The 20,715-nt window shown below is 35.2% G+C and overlaps 2 protein-coding genes and 1 pseudogene across 4 annotated transcripts; 2 read left to right on the top strand and 1 right to left on the bottom strand.

The window, feature by feature from the left end:
- The first annotated feature begins 1,747 nt into the window (after positions 1 to 1,747).
- On the top strand, positions 1,748 to 2,983 carry LOC130724564 (late embryogenesis abundant protein 7). The gene is made up of 3 exons (XM_057575832.1): positions 1,748 to 1,881; positions 1,969 to 2,103; positions 2,659 to 2,983. The coding sequence occupies exons 1-3, from the start codon at positions 1,828 to 1,830 to the stop codon at positions 2,734 to 2,736; spliced, it is 267 nt and encodes an 88-aa protein (XP_057431815.1). The 5' UTR covers positions 1,748 to 1,827; the 3' UTR covers positions 2,737 to 2,983.
- A 537-nt stretch (positions 2,984 to 3,520) lies between these two features.
- Positions 3,521 to 20,301, top strand: LOC130722426 (uncharacterized). Of its 3 annotated transcripts, XM_057573147.1 has the most exons (19): positions 3,528 to 3,910; positions 4,939 to 4,997; positions 5,226 to 5,307; positions 5,494 to 5,561; positions 5,945 to 6,014; positions 6,989 to 7,070; positions 7,329 to 7,393; positions 8,015 to 9,058; positions 9,213 to 9,275; positions 9,358 to 9,404; positions 10,655 to 10,700; positions 10,808 to 10,887; positions 11,880 to 11,993; positions 12,861 to 12,942; positions 13,708 to 13,833; positions 14,626 to 14,706; positions 17,229 to 17,354; positions 18,925 to 19,104; positions 19,786 to 20,301. In XM_057573147.1, the coding sequence occupies exons 1-18, from the start codon at positions 3,599 to 3,601 to the stop codon at positions 18,988 to 18,990; spliced, it is 2,613 nt and encodes an 870-aa protein (XP_057429130.1). In that variant the 5' UTR covers positions 3,528 to 3,598; the 3' UTR covers positions 18,991 to 19,104; positions 19,786 to 20,301. The 3 variants fall into 3 exon arrangements, with proteins under 3 accessions (XP_057429132.1, XP_057429131.1, XP_057429130.1); XM_057573148.1 differs by lacking the exons at positions 17,229 to 17,354; positions 18,925 to 19,104; positions 19,786 to 20,301 and having other exon boundaries at positions 3,522 to 3,910; positions 12,844 to 12,942; XM_057573149.1 differs by lacking the exons at positions 14,626 to 14,706; positions 17,229 to 17,354; positions 18,925 to 19,104; positions 19,786 to 20,301 and having other exon boundaries at positions 3,521 to 3,910; positions 12,844 to 12,942; positions 13,708 to 13,834.
- LOC130722427 (uncharacterized) lies at positions 17,766 to 18,894 on the bottom strand (annotated as a pseudogene).
- Positions 20,302 to 20,715: the final 414 nt, after the last annotated feature.

Below are 20,715 nucleotides of genomic sequence, written 5' to 3'. Positions count from 1 at the left end.
CTAGACTGATTACTAATGTTCTAAAATGCATCTTCTATGGGCAGGGGACAGAAGGAACGAAGGTACAGAATAATGAACCACACAAGGTAGAAGTTTTAGAAAACAGGTTGGCGAAGAATTTGGTAAATGTTTTTTAAGTTGGTCCACGAGTGTACCGTGATTAAACACCATGCGATTGTAGAATCTAGGAACATTGAATTTGTGCATGTGAGGAGAGGGAAAATGTCAAACCGGCAATTGGCGGCAATGGCATTGAGTCCATGAGTGGTGAAACCCTCGCATTTTAGAACGACTTGGCGATGAGGTCCAAGCAGTCATAAGTGACAACCATCCTCTTGATCCTGATCTCAAGCAGTGAGGGAAGGCGAAGACCATGGCCTTTGATCGAGGGGGAGATGTAACTGCCCCAAGCGTCGGGGACCAGATTGAAGTATGCACAGTTGGGCTTCCACTTGAGCGTGATAGATCTCACCCTGGGGAACCGCTTCACTACCACCTTCGGGCTCACCAAATAGAAGTTCCCCATGAACACATTCCTTCGAATTATGTTATTAAGATCTGATTTTGTCGCTGACAAATTTCACTGCTATAGCCCACACGCAATTGCGTCAGAGTCGGACGAGAACGAAGACAAAGAGAATTGGTGTGACAACTATCGACAATGAAGAGAGTGAGAAGTAAAGTGGTGGTCGTTGACTACGAGGATAATGGTGTAGTGGCAGCTGATGACGAAGAGGGTGAGAGGTAGGGCAGTGGTCGTTGACTAACATGGTCGGAGAACGTGTGAAACTTTAGGGTTTGAATTTTTTGATATATTTTAATTTTATTGTGAACTACCAAAATAACCCTAGGTGCACCGATATACCAAAATATAAAAGGTTCATCCTAGTCTTCGCCCTTGGGTGGGGGGGGGGGGGCAGCGGAGGGAAAATGGGGGAGGGAGTGAAAGGGCTTATGAGAACGATGGAGCGGAGAAATCATCGAATGTTATCGTATGCTTGACAGATGCTTACATGTGGGCCTACGAGAGTTGTTAGGTGTATGCTTCCAAGTTTCCTGGTTCTCAACGGTGCCCTACTACCGCTGAAGTTCTTTGCTTCATATGGTCTCTACATATGTGCTTGGATCTATGTTTCCCGAATGTTGTGTTTAAGGTTGACTACCTTTACCTTGTTTATATGAGAACTCTTCGGTTCATTCGATCTCTTACCCCCATGTCATTCTTGAGGATTGTAATGTGTTTGTATTCTGATTTCTCTTCTTGACAATATCTTACCTCCATCTCTCTTTAATATAACTTAAAGAATAAGGGACATATGAGTTGGGAGGGGAAGGTCTAGTGATCAATCCTTGGAGAGTGTAATTTAACTTTCCGCTGTAAAAAAAATTAAAGGCATTTCAATCGAACTATATATATCAATAATGGACTCTAAACTTTGTTATTCCTAAATAATAATATAATATGGAGTGGATTTTAGGTTTATCAAAAAAAAAATATAGTTGATTTTAGAATAGATGGAGAAAAGAAAAAAGAAGCCAAAGGCATTATTATGAGTTATGAGTTATGACTAATATCAAAAAGAACTTGGAGGTGCGTGATTATCTCATGTTAGAGGCTTACATGTATTTTCGTCCAAAGGCCACTTCAGAAGCAGAAATAAGCGTCCATGATTAACTATGTGATCCTATCTCTATGCATCTTCCAAATTTGGACACAAACCAAAACACTATATATACCTTGTCAAACAACATCAATAACACCCAACAATAACACCAACTTACATATATCTATTGTCCTTGCAATTTTCATCTTTTTCAAGAGTAAACATGTCAAGTGCTCAACAAAACTTCAATGCAGGCCAAAACAGAGGCCAAACACAGGTGAAAGCAAAAAAATATTGTTTTAACAATTTTTTGTCTTTGAAAATTGGAGATGTTAATTAACAAATAATATTTTACTATGGTTAGGCTAAGGCAGAAGATTGGATGCAATCCACAAAAGAATCAGCCTCAGCGGCTGCAGACAGGGCCCATGCAGCTGCTAACACAACAGGGCAGACTGCTGAACAGAACAAGGAAGAAGCTGCTGGGTTTATCCAGCAGGTTGCTAATGAATTATTTTCACAAAATATACGATCATAATTTTAAATTACGGTTGCGGTAGTTAACAATGTGATTGCGACCATTGGGAATATTGTGATGAGCATTGCGGCTGTCGCATACAATATTATGAATGTTTTTCAAGCTCATTTTACTCCTCCCTCCACCTAAATCATACATTTCTTTCATCACTAGCTCAATTTTATCCTGAAATCCTCATAACCCTTTAATATTTCCACCAAATCTATTAAATAACAAAATTGTATAGTTGAAAAACACAATTTGTGGGGACTTTGAGCACCATTGTGGTCAGTTATAGGTTAAATAGTAAATACAATCTAGCATCAAGTTTCTTATATTATTTTTATCAAGTTCTTCATCAACAAATGGATTTTATTGTTTAAAATAATTGACATGTATTAAGAATATATTGTTGTGTTCATGCATATGATTCATAATTTTGGAAATTTTGTTTTATATGAGATCTTTGTAGTATTGTGTGTTTTTTTCCCGGGAATTTGGAATGTGTCATGGTTAAACCATGTCTACTTGTTGCAGACTGGAGAGCAAGTGAAGAACATGGCTCAAGGTGCTGTGGAGAGTGTGAAGCACACACTTGGGATGGACAAAAAGTGAAACTAGCTGGTTCATTCATGAAAGTTCTAGCCATTCCTTCAATACAAATGAAGTGAAATAATATTTATGTTCTTTTTTTTATAGGGTCATGCTTTTTCCTAGTTGTTAGGAATTAGCAAACGTATGTTTTTGATTATGTTGCTTCATTGAATGTCGACAATTGTAATAAAAGGAGAAATTCTATTGTCACATAACTTTGTTAAGTCTTTGATTTACAATCCAAACCCATTCTAAGCAAAGTACAAACTATTTATATCAAATTTACATTCCATGGGGTGCTGATGTAAAACCAAACAGAGTGTACTGTTTTCTTCAAATTTGCATTGTGTGAGATAGAAAATAATGAGAGAAAACTCCAAATGGTTAACATAATAAAAAACATACCTAGTTTGCTCAAAAATGAAAATAAAGGTGATAATAACTAAGTCATGGAGAAAATTATGCGTACTCTTTCAACTCAATTTTATAATGTGGTAGTAGCCATTAAAAAAATATAAGATCTCACCACTAAGACTCTAAATGGTTAACATGCATCTTTTATTTCTTGATTAGTAAAAATAGTAGAATAGAGAGAAAACACATCCACACTATTGAGCAGGGTGTCAGTGGCATGTTGGGAGGCCAGCAGAGGCTCAGCTCCCCGAGGAGGGTGACCCACCAACTGAGATTTTATTAACCTTAGGGGGATTCGAACCCTCGACTTATGAAGGTGAGAGCTAAATTTGGAACCTAAAGCCAATTGTGCCAACCCTAATGACATTTACATGCGTCTTTAGAGTCACATGAGATGCAAATGAACAAGAGGTTAAGCGTCAAAAAGTTATCCTATTTCCTTTCATTCCACACTCTATTATACTAAACAATGGCTTCTCTGCAACTGCGTTACCTTCTCTCTCCTCCCTCACTCAATTTCCCCTCTCAACACTCCTCCAAGCCCAGATTTTCTCGCTCTTTCCCGCCCCATTTTCCCGGAAACTTGCGCGCTTTCTCGCTCGCATGGAGGAAGCAGAGGAGAAAGCGCGTTTTCTCAACGTGCTGTTCCTCCAAAACTGGTTCTCAGGTTGAGAGGATTTCTGTTCAGGAAGATGATGAACGGGCAGAACGGCCTCCATTTGATATCAACCTTGCGGTTATTCTTGCAGGATTCGCCTTCGAGGCCTACACAACTCCCCCTGTATGTTGTTTTCTGTTTGTTTCTCGAGAATTTGGTGGAATTTTGTGTTTGGGAATATGAACAAGTATACCAAGAATTTATTCTTTTTTTTTTTTTCCTTTGAGAAGTATATTTGTTGTTAGTAAAATGAATTTATAAAGAAGATAAGAGAGAAGTAATTGATATGATATGCGATAGAGGAAAGAGATAGCTAGAAAAATGGAGTGTCGGCTAGATGTATGCACTATTTGTATGTCTGAATATCATTTATTGTTTTTTAGAAATAATTAGAAGTGTAAAACATGTTTGGAAGAACTTATTTATTTGAGCTTATCTTATAGCCTAAGCGCTTACGAAGGTGTTAGCATAGAGGCTTACCCAAGTGTTTGAAATAACTTATGTAAATAGGTTATGACATATGTATAAGATATTTTGAGCATATTTTCATAAACTGTTTAGGATAGTATTGCTTATGAATAAGAGCTTTGACTTACCTATGATCTATTTTTAGCTTATTTAAAAAAAAATTCTCAAATTAGCTTATGAAAATGCTTATGCGATAAACACTTATTGCCATGAGCGCTTAATTAAGCTGTTTACCCAAATGCGCCGTAGTTGTCTTTATTTAGTGTAATTTTAGTCGTTGATGTATTTATTTTTCGTAAAAACTGGACAATTTTAATAAATAAATATCATACCAAAAATATTGTTTAAGGTTCACCATTTTGTTGGGGTTCATGAGAAAAATGATGCTGTTTCCGAAAAATAAGGATTAAAATGAGACATTTTATAAGTCAGTACTAAAATAATACTTTAGCCTAATTAAAATGAAAAGGTAGATTTTATTCGTTTCAAAGAAAAGAATGTAATCTAACATTATCATTAAACTAAAATGGAAAATGGAAAGTGGAAAATAAGTATGCTGCTACTTTTTAGGTTTTAACTATTGGTTAAGAAACATGCAATGATGCAATGCTACTTTTTTTTTATCTTTATGATGTATTCATGCTTAATCCTTTTCTTTCTCTTCCCATTATAACATATTTCAGGAAAATGTGGGCAGGCCTGAGGTTGATGCTGCTGGTTGCAAGACACTCTATCTTTCTGAGTAAGTGTTAATTGTCTTTCATATCACGCTTAGAGGCTAGGGCTGATCTCTCTATCATAAGTTTAAATTATTAAAATGCATTTTTGATAGAGCCTAATGAAGTCATTTGATGCATTCAGCTGACCCCATCTAAATAGATGTGGCTTGGTTGTTTTCGTATTTAACCTGAAATGCTTTCTCTATTTAAAAGAATGGACATGCTTAACAAGATCTGTTTGGCATATGCAGGGAATTCGTTCATGAAATTTATGATGGTCAACTCTTCATAAAGTTGAAAAAAGGGTCCAGTTTCCCGGCCATGGATCCATGGGTTGGTTCTCTACTATAAATCTACTCCATTGAATAATTTTGTGATGATATGAAATGCATTTGTTGTTATCAAGCCACATACCTGATAGTTATTTTCTCCCCTCCAATTTTAGCTAATTAATATAAATACTCAGTTTTCCTTTTATTTCTGTTGTCTCTGTAATTCAATCTTTTATGTGATTTCCAGGGAACAAGTGACCCGTATGTGGTCTTTCAGATGGATTCTCAGACTGTTAAAAGCAATATCAAATGGGGGTGAGCTCTCATATTAATCTTTTGGTCATTTCCCTTATTCAAAGGCTACTGTCGGATGGTTAAAAACAGCAATTGTAACTGCTGAATATATACGGTGTGACTGTTTTGGCTTTCTTTAGAAAATATTTCATATTGTCCTTGCAAGCATTTGTGAAGTTGAAGTATCGTGATTTATGAATTTTCATTTCCTATCAAATTTGTGTATTGGCTAAGTTAGTTTGTGAGGAACATGTTTTTTAATTTATAAAATCCTACAATCTTCAGTTTTGTTCCCTAAAGTTGGATGTCTTAACTGCAGAGGTGCATCTATGCACTGCTTTTTTAAATTACCACCATAACCAGTTAGTACATTTCTTTCATTTTGTAAAATTAATTGATGGCAGGACAAAAGAGCCAACATGGAATGAGGAGTTTACTTTTAATATTAAGCTGCCTCCAAACAAACCTCTGCAGGTTAACAAGCATTGCTTCTCTTTCTCTTTCTCTCTCTCTCTCTCTCTCTCTCTCTCTCATTCTTGTATCCATACATAGCATGCGCACACTTATGAGAAATCTTTCTGCCTATAAAAATTATCAATGATGTAGAATCTTTTTAAGTCCGAAAGTGTCATGGAAACATGCCTGGAATCCATTGGGATGTCTTGATACATGAAAATATAGTAACTAATCCTTGCTTAACAGTTATACTAAATAGATGTCCTTAATCCCTTCTTCCTTGTCTTCTATTTCTTGGACATGTTTAAGAACCTGAAACAATTGAGTTTAATGTCCTTCAGAGAATGTTAATAATATTAGTAGACTTGAAGTTAGGTTGTCTTCTTTCATTGAGCTTAACAGTAACACTATGGTTATATGCTTTAGTCTTATCATACTCTGGATATCTGTCCAGACAATTTAACTAATAGATGGTATTCTCATAATAGTGTGAAATTTAACTGCCACATTAATCTCCATATAGGTTATAATGTGTAGATAAACATCAGTTACACACATATGTTGATAAAGTTTAAGCTATTAGGTGAAAACAGAAATTGTTTTATATTATGTTTCTAACATGCCCTCCCACGAAAGAGCCTTTTGGGCTCGCAACATAGACTGTGCACATGTTCATCTACCTTGATCTGAAATTATGTGTTCGAAGAATGGGGCAGCATGGATTGAAACCGTTGTTAAGACTCTGATACATTATTATGAACCAAAGCTTAAGCTATTAGGTGAAAATACATTAATGGTTTTATATTATTTCTCTAACAATAATTAAAGTGAGGTGTTTCTGTTTATAATTTTATTTAATCAAACACCTATAATCTGGATTGAAAAATGAAAGTCCATGAAAATATATGCTTGGAAATAAAAATAAAAATCTGATGGTAAATTTAGTTTGAAAAGTTCGTGTTAAATTTCTAACAACTTGCAGTGTATCGTAGGTTGCAGCTTGGGATGCTAACCTTGTAGCTCCTCACAAACGCATGGGGAATGCAGGTGTTGATCTGGAATGGCTTTGTGATGGTGAGGACCAGAATATCTTGAAGGATACAGTTGGCACAATGTTGAAAGATTAGTGTGTTGCTTAAAGTTTCAATTAGTTGAATTTGTGCTCCACTTTCTTGTAGACGTGCCTCAGTATCATGATTACCTGGAATTTTAACTGTCAATAAAAGTAGTATAGATATTGACTTATGAATTTTTTAGGTAGATCTTATAAAGTTAAGATTTAAGATTATGCTTATGGCTGCGAAAGTTTTACCAAAAATATGTTTCTCGTAGGAGATGTGCATGAAATACTGGTGGAGCTGGAAGGAATGGGCGGTGGTGGAAAGGTTCAGTTGGAGGTATGTTTCTTTTAATGGGAAAGAAAGGAAAAAACCAACAGTACAGATTTTTTATATGGGGGAAAATTGTTGGCCATTTGAATTTTAGTGGAATGCATGATGTCTGTCATTTGTATTTCATGTGTATTTAGTAGTCAAAGTTATGTCACTCTATCATTCATTGCTACAACTCCACATGCTCATGCATGTTTGTCAACTATGAACTAACTATCCCAAAAGCTTAAGTTGTTGGATGAAGACACATCAATGGTTTTTATATTATATTCTTAGCACGCCCCCTTACGCAAGAGCCCATTGGGCATGAAGCGTGGTCCTTAAGGCTTTGATACCATGTCAAGAACCAACTATTCCAAAAACTTAAGCGATCAGGTGAAGACACATTAATGGTTTTATATTATTTTTAAATTGTCAACATGTTTATATATTTGTCAACTGCATTGAACTGTTTCCTCTTAAAAGGTCTTATAGTTTTTAACAAATTTGTAGTGATTAATGTAAGATATGACTTTTTCTTGTAATTCAGTCAATATTTCTTTGGGATAAACTATTCGCTTTATGTAAATAGTGCGAGTTTGGATTAGTCAGAAGTTGTTGATTTCTATAATAAATTTTGGATTTTAGGTTAAATATAAAACCTTTGATGAAATTGATGATGAGAAGAAGTGGTGGAAGATGCCTTTTGTTTCAGACTTCTTAAAGATAAATGGTTTTGATTCCGCACTCAAAAAGGTTACTGGTTCAAATACAGTACAAACCCGCCAATTTGTGGAATATGCATTTGGGCAGTTAAAGTCATTTAACAAGGCATATCTTCAGAAGGGCCAGATGTCTGATACTGATAATGATGAGTATGATACTGAAGGTTCTGGGGAACTGAATGAATCTCCTTTTGTTTTAGAGATGCCTCCTCGTGAGGCTGGTAGTTCAGAAGCCTCTAATGAAGCTTGTAGTGAACAGAGAAACACGGAGGAGTTTCACTCGCATGAAAGTGATACTGAAAATGGGCACACTTCTGAACCATCTACACAAACTAGTGGGGAAGAGCTGTCGAATCAACTTTTTTGGAGGGATTTTACTAATGTTATCAATGTTAACGTTGTTCAAAAGCTAGGTCTCACTGTTCCTGGGAAATTCAAGTGGGATGGGTTGGAGTTTCTAGACAAAATTGGTTCACAATCCCAAAATATTGCAGAAGCTACATATATTCAATCTGGTCTTGCAATGCCTAGAGGCATAGATGATACAGAGGATAAAACAAGTGGCAAACCTGCCATTGCTGCAATTCAGTCTCCTCTTCCAGAAGTAAAAAAAGCAACAGAAAGTTTGATGAGGCAAACTGATTCAATTTTAGGAGGTTTAATGCTTTTAGCCGCAACGGTTTCCAAAATGAAAGATGAAGGAAGTTCTTCAGAAGAGAGGAAAATTGAAGAAGATTCTGCCAAAGTAGGAGGAAATGGCATTCAATGTCTACCGAAGATTCCTAGCTCAGAAAATGGATCAGTGTTGGATGATAAAAAAGCTGAAGAGATGAGAGAACTTTTTTCAACTGCCGAAACTGCCATGGAGGCTTGGGCAATGCTGGCCACTTCACTGGGCCATGCTAGTTTCATTAAATCTGAATTTGAAAAAATATGTTTTTTAGACAATGCGCCCACAGACACACAGGTGCTCGGTTATCTGCTCTTTAATAAGCCCAGTTCTCTATTTTTTGTGACTGTCACCATTGGCAATGTTTCATCCCAAACTCTATTTTGTGATAGAATTCCTATATCTTATTCCACTAACTGCTTCCTATTTTTTAAATCATTGGAACTTTCAGGTTGCAATTTGGCGCGATTCTATGCGAAGAAGGTTAGTGGTTGCTTTTAGGGGAACAGAACAGGTAGTTCATATTCTTCTTCTTCTTTTAGATGTAGTACAGCGTTTGGGTTGTCTTCAAGATGCTTATATTTTTTATTTTTCAGTCACAATGGAAGGACTTAATAACTGATCTAATGATTGTTCCAGCCGGGTAAGATTCATTTCTAACCTAGTTATGACTTGTTTAGCTGTTTGGTTTAACTTTCATTGATCTTATATCTCACCATTTTGATATACATTTAATCTTGAGAGAATTCAATATATCTTACAGGGCTTGATTTTAGTATGATATATTTGATTTGATTACTTTAAAACTTAATAATTTGTAAAAAAATTAGATGAGAAAAAACTTGAATATGAAAAGGAAGGAGGAAAATTATAAAAAATAATAGATGCATATTCTATGGACAGTAGCAAGATATTTTATTTTGTGCATGTATCTATTGATAAAGTACATCATGATTGTGACATATGAAATTAGAGCTAACTCCTTACAACTAGAAGGTATTCTGGAATCTCTTCGAATGGAAACTGCAACCAAGAAAAGAAATGTCATAAAAAAAGGAAGAAACTGCCCAAGGAGAATCTCAGCCTTAGGAGAGATCATGTGCACTTAAGTCACCTTCTACCATATTTTTCTTCCCCTCTGCCCACTATTGTGATCTCCCTTATCACTCAGCACCCGCTCCGTTCTGATTCCCCACTTTCTCTTTCTTCTAGCTTAGCATCCTCATCATTCAGTTCAGCTCAGGCTTCCATCTTGGACCCTAAGGGTGTGTTTGTGGGTGTTAGGTACCCAATTGCAAGGTATGGGACTTGAGTCCCACATTTGAAGTATGGGATTCTATTGTGGGGTTTATAAGGCCTTGGGCTCTCCAACTACAATAGCTAGCTTGTTTGCAAGTTTCAATTTCCTCTAAACCCCCCAATTTGGGGGAACTCCAGAAAACAACTAAAGGAGGGTCTTAGAGGGGTTTTGAAGGCTTTTTTAAAATTCTCCAAACCTCTCCCCCCTTTTTAAAATCTCCCAAAAAAGGTGAGGGCTTCTCATAAGCCTCCCCTCCAAAACTCAACTCACAAACACACCCTTAGTCACTCTCCTCTTATGGCCTAGTATTTACCTATTTATCACCAGAGTCCCTTGCTGTCCTTTTATGGAATAAACATGAGATATAGGCCTGACACGTGTGTTTTTTTTTTGCCATTGAGTCTTTTATTACTTCAAAGCGTATTGAAAAATGCCTCTTTTTTCATTTCATGTTAGATAGAGGTTATGCCATATTGGAGCCTTAAAAATCTATTGGTGTGGTGTCAAATTATTAATTTAGGGATTGATATAAATGCATTTTGATTTCACCAAATGAATTCATTCCATATCTAACTCTGCTATAACTTCCATAGGCTGAACCCTGAAAGGATTGGTGGAGATTTCAAGCAAGAGGTTCAGGTATGTTCACTGCTGGCAGGTTTATGTGTCAGACTTGTTTAATTGATTCTAAAAGTCTATAAGAACAGAAATCTCCTCTGTTGTTTACGGTCCTGAGATTGTTGCAGGTTCATAGTGGTTTTCTAAGTGCATACGATTCAGTAAGGACCAGGATCATTTCTCTAATTCGACTTGCAATTGGTTATGTGTAAGTTGTACTTTTGAATATTTTCATTGCACAAAGCACTGCCTTAAAAACATTTTCATTTCTTTGAATATTTAATTGAAAATTCTGTTGATTTCCAAATTTAATCTTTTAAAATGTGTTATTGAGTGTTTGTTTTTTGTGAATGATGTTACGTAAATAAATATGATATTATCGTGAATCAATTATCTCAAAAGCTTTAGTGCACATGAATGGTTTTAAGACATCTTTGTTTTTTATCAACTATTTTATTATACCAATCAACATGCCCCTTCATACAAAACCCTTCTTGGGCTTAAGATGTGGACAGTGCACTGGCTCATTATGGACATGCTAAGGTTATTGTTTATTTTTATGAATGAGGAAAGTCTTGGCTATTTGGTCAATGAGGCTTGATACGATATCATAAATCAACTATTCCAAAAGCTTAAACTATTGGGTGAAAGGACGATGGAAGGTTTTAAAGCATCTTATAACATATGCCTTTGTTACATAGTTGAAGAAGTTGCAATTGTTTTGTGACAGCTTATAGTACTAGTTGCTAACTCAAACAGGATATTTAAGTATTTACATTATTTTTCCGCTTGAAAAAGTGGTTAAAGTCACATATTGCCTATTGGATATATTATAATCATTAAGTTTATGTTCACATATGAATCTCACCTAGACCTGAAGAAAATATGAAGAAATGAGAGATATGATAAGTGATGTGATAGGAAAAGAAGAGAGATATTAGAAGAGAAAGAGTGGAAATGAGATGTAAGAGAAAGAAGAGTGTGGATGTATCAAAACCCTATTATAATTGCTGATTGTCTTCATTTTTCATTTATGCTATGTATGATAGGCATAATCTCTCGAACTCCTATAAAGTAAGGCCTCAGAATGTTGATCAAATTCATTCGTTTTTTGCATGTCACTTTATCACTCAATATTAAACGTACACCTCAAAATTCGATTCATATTGACAAACCGAGGGTATATTGTTTTTGTGCCAGAGATGATCATTTTGAGCCCCTCCACAAATGGCATATTTATGTGACCGGTCATAGTTTGGGTGGTGCATTGGCAACCTTGCTTGCGCTTGAACTATCATCTAACCAATTAACTAAGTAAGTTTATTATCTCTTAATTAGTTTCATTCCTTTATAATTGACTTTAAGGCCCTTTTAATAGGTATGGTAGGGTAAGGCATGATAGTATAAAACTTGATAGTGTAAGGTCAATGTTATGACCCGCATCATATAGCGATATGGCCAATGTAGAGCTTATAAAAGATTGGACAATGCTCATCTAGTGAGCTAACTTTGAGGTTGAGTTAGACTTAATCCAAATTCAGGAAGACCCAATTCGAAGTAAAGTAATAATTAGAATTCGGGTTAGGCCTAACTTTACCCCAAAAGCTAGCAAAGACTTAAGTGACCATATCTCTAGTCAACATTGGACTTCTTGACACACCCCCCTCATGTCCGGGGCTAGATATCTAGAGCGTGAAGTTTGCAGGACTAGACATCTGTGGGTGGCCCATTATGGGTGGCTTAAGGTAGGCTCTGATATCATCTTAGAATTTGGGTTAGGTTGAACTCTACCTCAAAAACTAGCTCAGGTGTAGTGTTGTTAATGGAGTATGGTGGACTATGTCGAAGAGCCAAAAACCCACCATATTAGACAAATAATGATAGCGAATTATGGCAGGATATCAGCCATGGCGCTGTCATGCCCGATATTTGATAACAATGCTCATCTGTGAGAATTGCTCTGCCTTTTAGAAAGACTTATTTGACCATATCTCAAGTCAATGTAAGACTTCTCATGACAAGGGTAACAATATGTCCTATTAGCATTGTAATTTACAATGACTAAAGCATTAGCAGTCCCTATTTAAAACTTCAAAAAAAAAACTGGACCTCTAGATTAATTTAACCTACCATTTACTTTCCCTGTTTATTCATGGTTATACAGTTTTTTTTGTCTTTCAGGCGGGGAGCAATTTCTATTACTATGTATAACTTCGGTTCTCCTAGGGTTGGTAACAAAAGATTTGCAGAAGTGTACAATGAGGTCAGCGAGAAGTATAGCTATTTTGTTGATGCTATTTTTATTGCCTTGTTGCATGCTATATTGAATTAAATGTCAATCATTGGATAAGAGTATCTAGTGAGGTGTATGCAGCCCCTAAATAGGAGATAGTAACCCTAAATAGCAGACACTAATAGCTGTGATAAGTGGACGACTCATTTCCATATTAACCTTTAAAGTAAAGAAAAGAACCAAGGGAGTGTAGCTTAACTTAAATCTCCCATGTTCTCGAAAATAGGATGCTCTACAATGCTATGTGTAGTTCTTCTATGAGTTGAACTTCTTCAAAGATCCTTATGGGGCACAAATTCTCTTTTATGAGGATGCTACATGAGCATTTTCTAACTAGCAATAGCGAGCAAAAAAGCTCCAAAAGGATTTCTTTGCAACTGATAGTCATTAATTTCTTTGGAATTTTTCTAAGTACAATTGCTTCTCCCTTGGGGGTTTCCCCTTGATTTTTAGTATGGCTCATCAAAAATGCATTTCTGAAAAGCCTCTTCAAATTTGTAAATTCTGAATTATCTTTAAACTAGACAAACAAGCTATGCTTACACCAGATAATCAAGCAATAAATAGTACTCGATTGAACATGTCAAAAATCTTCTTTAACTCTTTTCAATCTTCCATTCACACTTTCGGAGTCATTTTGTCTTCTCAGTTGTCGTATATTAGGCAAAAGTAGTGTGATTTGTTTCTCTGTTTACATTTCTAAAACAGTTAACAGTTTTGCTCCGGTATTTGCAGAAAATTAAAGACAGCTGGCGAGTGGTGAATCACAGAGATATTATTCCTACAGTGCCTCGATTAATGGGTTATTGTCATGTTAATCAACCTGTATTTCTTGCTGCGGGGGTTTTAAGAAATTCCCTAGTGAGTAGTTATTCTAATTCTTCACACGTACACACACCTCGATTCAAAATATAAAAATATACCCTAACTTGTATCCTGATGTCTTGTCATTTTTTTCTTACAATTTTAACGAGTCTAATTGATTTGACTATTAGCAGTAATTGGTTCTGGTTTTAATCCTTAGTCCATGTGTATACAGAAAATATTATTGGGAAAGGTCCCCACTTCGATGGCTAATAGTATCTCGAGAGATTAGTTTATACCCTATCTGGTGGGAGGTTACTTTGGAAAAATATCTTAAATCTTTTTCAAATTGTATTCCTTGTTAGCTGGATACCAGTACTACATCCATATCCATGCAACATTGGTTTTCCTAGTTGTTTGATTTTGAATTAATTATTACCTCATTGGTTGCCAATATCTTTTGTATGTAGATACTTTTGGATGTCGTTTCGTAACAATCAAGTCATAATGAATGAAACCATTTCGCTGTTTAGGAACTGTAAATTAAAGATGAGATCAGGCTTAATTCATTTGGTCTCGTGAAATAATTTGAATGTTTTTCAGGATATATTTTTTACCATCAATGAGGGAATCATGTGTGCTCTCTTGTCTTTATGTTTCGGGTAGCTCCGTGGCATCAAAGGTTTAATTGTAATTTACAGTCATGTCAAGCGCCAAGGACATGTGCCGAGCATATGAAATTTGTTTGTTTGAGTCTGAGACAAACGGGAATGGTTTCTTGAGTCTTAATTAGACTAGATAGTTTCTGTTGCTTCATTTTTACTGATATGTCAAGTGCATGTTATCCAGGAAAACAAAGATATTTTGGGTGATGGTTACGAAGGTGATGTCCTTGGGGAATCCACGCCAGATGTTATAGTCAGTGAGTTTGTAAGTATCTTATCGAATTTTCATGTAGTCATGCATTTAAATTTCACTTGCATATTACATGTTATATTAGAAATAGATATATTAAGGGAGCATTTATTTGTGCTTTGGACAAGTGCTTTGAAAAAAGAAAAGTAAAATTCTAAAAGAATAGTTTGTGGTGTCCTGCATAAGATAGAAAGAGTAGCTTTTACAAAAAAGCTATATCTGAAATGTCGGTTTCTAGAGCTTATCCAAAAGAGCCAAGAATAACTAGGATATGGTGGTTTGCATTTCACTCACCTCATTTACTAGTTAAATTAGGTCAAGTGAGTATTGATATCTCTTAAAAAGATAATTTCTCGTTCAAATGATTTGATCATTGGCAACATTGATTGAGAGGTTAAGGTTCAAGAGATTAAAAATAAATCTCTAATTGATACAAGACAACTAAAATTCTTATGGCCTGCCTTATAAACTAGGCTCGTACTTATAGATTATTTTGCAATTGTATGCCTCTTGTTTTATATCAAGAAGCTCTATGTAATATCTTTTTTTTAAACAGTATTATACCGGGCTTTTACAGGTAGAATGGGTCCCATTTATATAATTTTCATCTAAGTGTTAGGATTTGTTGACATCAGTACATTACTGTGGATCAAAACCAATCTAACACTAACAAATAACTTCATGTAATTGTAGCTTTTAAATAGTTCACCAGTGGATGGAATGCGTGTAACATATCATTAGTTTATTTAGTGAAATACTTGCTTTTGTTCAAATATTCTACAATTCGACATAAGCAAGGTAGACATGATAGTTGATTTCATAAAAAAGGTAGATATGATGGTTATAATTTAGCTTAGAGTAAAATACACTCACCCCCCTCAAGATTTGTGAGAATAACACTTAACTCCATTCTTATCCAAAATATGCACTCCACCCCAATAATAATCTCACAATTACACTTAACTCAATTCTTCTCTAAATTCTACACTCCACCCCACCCCCTTTAACACCATCCAAAAGAGGCTAACAAAATATTCTTTTAACTCAAAATTAATTAATTTAAATATAAATACATTACATTATCTTCTAACTAAATAATAAATATACTTTTTTTAAAAAAAAAAAAGTAGCACGAGATAATCATTGCTCATTCAAGTAAAAAAATCCTTGTTATTTGGAGGGCAGCACAAATGATTTACAATAAAGCATGTTCTGGCCTTTTTGGTGTAATTCCAAATTCATAGAACTAGAACATTTCTTAAACGAGAACAACTTCTGTTTTACTTCTTCCGGATCTGAGTTACGTAGCTTCCAGCTAAGTTTGAGATCATCCTCTTCAAGGCAACAACATTTTCCATCACAAATTTAGCAAAACTTAACTCAATGTGAGAACCATCAAAACTCAAAAACTTTACCACTAAGTTTACTAAAAAAATTTGTCAATAAGTTTACTAAACTTTCAAAATATAATTGTGTTATGACGATATGTGATTACCTTAGTTATTAGGTTGTATGAGCACTTAAACACATGACATTTTAAGTTCTAAAATATAAGTTGTTTAAGGTTATACACAGGTATTAGAACTCATCATTTGATAAATATTTTGACTGAAATACTCCATATTTAAATTTGAGTTATATTAGAGAGAGAAATATTTTGACCATAATAAACATCAAGTTTAATTATTATTTTTCATTTGGAGGTATTTAAAATATTTTATAAATATTTAGAATATTTACAAAATTATAGTACAATTATTATTTGGTTAGAGGATAATGTAATTTATTTATCATTTATATTTTAATTAATTAATTTGAGTTAAAGGAATATTCCGTTAGCATCTTTTGGATGGTGTTAAAGGGGTGGGGTGGAGTGAAGATTTCAGAGAAGAATTGAGCTAAGTGTAATTATGAGATTATTATTGGGGTGGAGTGTATATTTTGGATAAGAATGGAGTTAAGTGTTATTCTCACAAACCTTGAGGGGGTGAGTGTATTTTACTCTTTAGCTTATGCACCTGTCAATATGATTTTTTATAAGAAGTTATTGATTAGTGTGAGTGTATGAAGCTTTTTCTCTGTGCCAATCACTCTGTATCCTAGAGAACACACACATTTGTTAGCTCCAACTTTTCTTATGTTTGAATTTTGTTCAAATAAAGATGTTACATATGTTTCCTGCTTTCTTTTGTTTTGATGTTGCGAAGAGACTAAAGATCCTTGATTACATTTAATTGGTGATGGCATGGTCATTTTGATTTCTTCCTCAAATTTTCGAGTTAGTTTTTCTGCCAGTTAAATCATTGCTAATGAGTATTTTCCATTTCTTGATGCTAAAATTAATTGCACGCGTTAGTAGGACTCCAATGATGAACCCTTGTTTAGCGTATAATTATTTTTGTGTTTTAACTTGATATTATTGTATACGAGTGTTATCCAAATTTCAATTTTAATAGTCACATTAACCAAGTCTTCTTTTAAGATTTTAGAGCTGATCTTTCTTTTATGTTCACCGTCGTAAACTTTGATCTATCCAGATGAAGGGTGAGAAGGAGCTTATTGAGAAATTGTTACAGACTGAAATAAATATATTCCGCTCAATCAGAGATGGGACTGCCTTCATGCAGCACATGGAGGATTTCTATTACGTCACATTACTAGAGGTACAATGCATCCACTGAAAATAAAGAGGATTATTTGTCTAATTCTTCCATGCTACTACTATCATTCTTATTTGTTTTTACTGGTCACTTAGTTTACTTGGTAAAAACTATGTCTTTTGGGAAGAGAGACATAACCTAATGAACTAGTTCAAATAGATTTTTTAGATAGAATTGATAATATGATTTTTTTTAAAGAGAGAAGAGAGAGAGAGAGAGAGAGAGAGAGAGAGAGAGAGAGAGAGAGAGAGAAGAAATATGAGAATTGAATTATTATTTTTATATCAAATTTGACATTGTACTTCATCCAACCATTTAAACTCTTAGAATAACTGCTTCATGACAAGCATAATACAAGCAATTCAATCTCAGTCCAGGCTTACCTTTCCATCTCACTCATCATTTAACCTTACATCTACATTATTTAAGAATTACAAATTGCTCTGCCGTCCAATGAAAATAGCCAATAGAAGCTATTTTAAACTGGTCACAATTCAAATCAATCACTCAGCAATTTGATTAAGAGGATTATGAGGTGATTTCTTCCTGAGCTTCCATATCATGTCTCTGTATTGATTGTAAGTGAGGCCTGGTTTTTCTTCCTTCAACTTAGGGAGTTCGTCCTCTTCAAATGCCTTGAATGCAGCCAACTATGAGGTGCCACTTGGGATGCTGATTAGGGGGCAAATTGCTGTTATCAATGCTCATCTGCGCGATTGCACCATCGAGAGTTCACGCTTCAATGATGGAATCGTCGCGATTCGTGTTGGAACCCAGAACCATCTTCTGGTACTCTTCCTCTGCAGCGCTACACTTCTTAGCCTCGTCCGCCTTCTTCGCAAGTAGGTTCTGCTCCTCCTTGCGGTGCTTCCTCAGCTCCGCCCTCTGTCACCTTCAGCACGGGGATCAACACCCTGCTCGCCTTCTTATCGGGCTTTTTCAAGATCTTTTCAAGCTCCTTCTCCTCCTGCTCCGCCAACTGATGCTCCTCCGCTCACTTGGACGTTGCCTCCGCCCTGTTCTCGGCTTCTTCCTCCTTCTTCTTTGCGATTTGTAACCTTGAACCCTCAGCCTCTCGCCAAAACTGATCCTCCTTCTCTCTAGTCTCCTGGTCCTTCTTCTCCGATCTCCTCCGCCTTGGCCTCTTTGAGAATTGAAATTTCTTTCACTAGTTTTTTATCCAGCCCCATTTTCTTCATCATCCCTGTTTTTGTTAATGGATAGTAGAAGAAAATTCAAAAGATACAAGTGAGTCAATTTGGTCCTTAAATGAAAGTTATTTTAGTCTCTTAATCATATAATACCTCACCAATATTTTTGTTTTAGATTAAGAACGTTTATGGAGCATTTGATTTGCTAAATTGATGTCACTTTTATGGTTAGGACTTAGGGATCCAATTGAATCGACGTTGTTCAAAGGATCAAATTAATTTCACTGGTATCTTATGTGGACTAGAATAAATGTTTAGTCCTATTTTAATTAGTTCATTATGCAATTTCCATTTCTTTAAATAGTTCATTCTTCTTTACTTTTACTAATTTCCAGAACTTCTTTGTTATTTATTTAATTCAGAATCTAAGATCAAATTACCAAGTTGCCTTGAGAGAAGAACAAGGTGGAAACAATAGCTTAGAATGAGCTAACAAGGGTTCATTGATGCGCGCAAGTGGCTGAGTTCCATGTAGATAAACTATAGAAAGATGTCAAGAATAGGTTATACATTTCAGATTGCTTACAGGCAAATCTTTATTGGTAAGGACGTAAGGTAGCTGTACTCTTTCTTAGGCATACATTTCGTTTTCCTTTCAATGAGATCAAACCTTTAACAGAACCTTTTCATTGCATGGCATTAGTTATAATTCTAAATATAATGTATAAAATAAAATCTAGTCTCTGCTTGTTGTAGACACTGTTTAGAGTTTACTGACTGAGTTATTAGTACATAGGAAAAAGATGTGTAGACATCCTCTTGAGTGTGTATACACAGATCTGGATTCACTGCAGTCAAGTTTTGCACGTTCAACTTCTGGAAGTAAACTTTTTGTATACTTCCGGAAGTTTAATTTCCAAAGTATAATAAATACATCTCCAGAATTTCAACTTCCAAAACACAAAAAATTCCCTTTTCAGAAGTGCAAAACTTGACTGTTGTGATTGCGGGAACCAATAGGAAATCATAATTCGTGTATAGACTCAAAATAGAAGAGATTAGTGAAATATATGATCTGATGTGTTTTGTTGCAGCTTTAATTCATTGGTATTATAACAAATCATATTGAAGCATCACCTCAGTATCCCCAAATTCCTTTCTAAAACTAGTGCATTAGGTTCCCATGGAACCTTTTTTCCCCCATTTCTTCTAGTTCAAGTTTCGATTCTAAAACTTGTGAGGGTTTCTGCTTCATTTATGGAATTTGTTGTATGTATTGGCAGCGAGAAGAATGGCAGCAATGCAGTATTTTCTGTATAGATAACTTGGCAAACAGAAATGAAGGGCATGGTGGGCTGCTTGAGACGGCAAGTGGCAAATATTTTACAAAAGTTGACAGTTTTAATTTTGTTTTCATTTGTGCTGGGATAATAGAAATTGATGTTGTTATAGTATGCATATCATGTTCAGAAGATAGACACGGCTTAGAAATGCAACGTGTCTAATTCTTTTCTGATCTCAAGCGTTTACAGTCACAAACTCACAATTGAGAGTGCTACTTTTGTAAAATTTATTTCCGTGCTTCTCTTGATTGGATATTTGGGTGGTGCCTAACGTGTGAAAATTGACAGAAATTCGATTAAGGTGGTATGGTCATGTACAAAGTAGGCTTATGGAGGCTCTGGTGAGAAGAATTGATAACTTAATATTTTGTCCTTGATAGAAGGAGACAAAAAAAGAATTTAGTAAGATATTGTTAAAAATGATCTCATTATTAATTATATTTCTCAAATTTGATTTTTGATCTAGCACAATGATATAGTGCAATCCACATAGGTGACCTGTGGTATAAAACTCTTGTTATTGTTGCTTCTCTTGATTGGATTTTGCGTTATATTCACTGTAGTGTTGTGGAATCAGCTACCCTTGTTTATAGGTAGGAGTTTATTAGATAGTAAATGATAGTCTAATTGTTAGAGGAATATGGAGGAAAAAAAAAACATGGCTAAAATTATGAAGAGAGATTTAGGTAATCAGTAAAAAAAAAATTCAAATTTAATACAGAAAGAAACGATGTATATAACTTGTAGCATGGTTGAGCTTGACGACGCGTCTGGACCGACTGTGTAATGTAAGAACAGATCAGACTGACCGTGCAAGAAGAACAGCTACAAACAGTGGAAGGAGTCGCTTCTCTTTCTGAGTTTTGTGCA

Source organism: Lotus japonicus, chromosome 6 (genome assembly GCF_012489685.1).
Source record: "Lotus japonicus ecotype B-129 chromosome 6, LjGifu_v1.2".
Lineage (NCBI taxonomy): Eukaryota > Viridiplantae > Streptophyta > Magnoliopsida > Fabales > Fabaceae > Lotus > Lotus japonicus.
The sequence above is the reverse complement of the archived record's forward strand: the minus strand, read 5'-3'. Positions and strand labels throughout refer to the sequence as shown.

Excerpts from the sequence above, each read along its gene's own strand:
- LOC130724564 (XM_057575832.1), top strand. The coding sequence starts at position 1,828 with ATGTCAAGTGCTCAACAAAACTTCAATGCAGGCCAAAACAGAGGCCAA. Across the intron at positions 1,882-1,968 it reads AAAACAGAGGCCAAACACAG|GCTAAGGCAGAAGATTGGAT; the intron begins GTGAAAGCAAAA and ends TACTATGGTTAG. Across the intron at positions 2,104-2,658 it reads CTGCTGGGTTTATCCAGCAG|ACTGGAGAGCAAGTGAAGAA; the intron begins GTTGCTAATGAA and ends TACTTGTTGCAG.
- LOC130722426 (XM_057573147.1), top strand. The coding sequence starts at position 3,599 with ATGGCTTCTCTGCAACTGCGTTACCTTCTCTCTCCTCCCTCACTCAAT. Across the intron at positions 6,015-6,988 it reads CTCCAAACAAACCTCTGCAG|GTTGCAGCTTGGGATGCTAA; the intron begins GTTAACAAGCAT and ends AGTGTATCGTAG. Across the intron at positions 12,943-13,707 it reads TTGCAGAAGTGTACAATGAG|AAAATTAAAGACAGCTGGCG; the intron begins GTCAGCGAGAAG and ends CGGTATTTGCAG.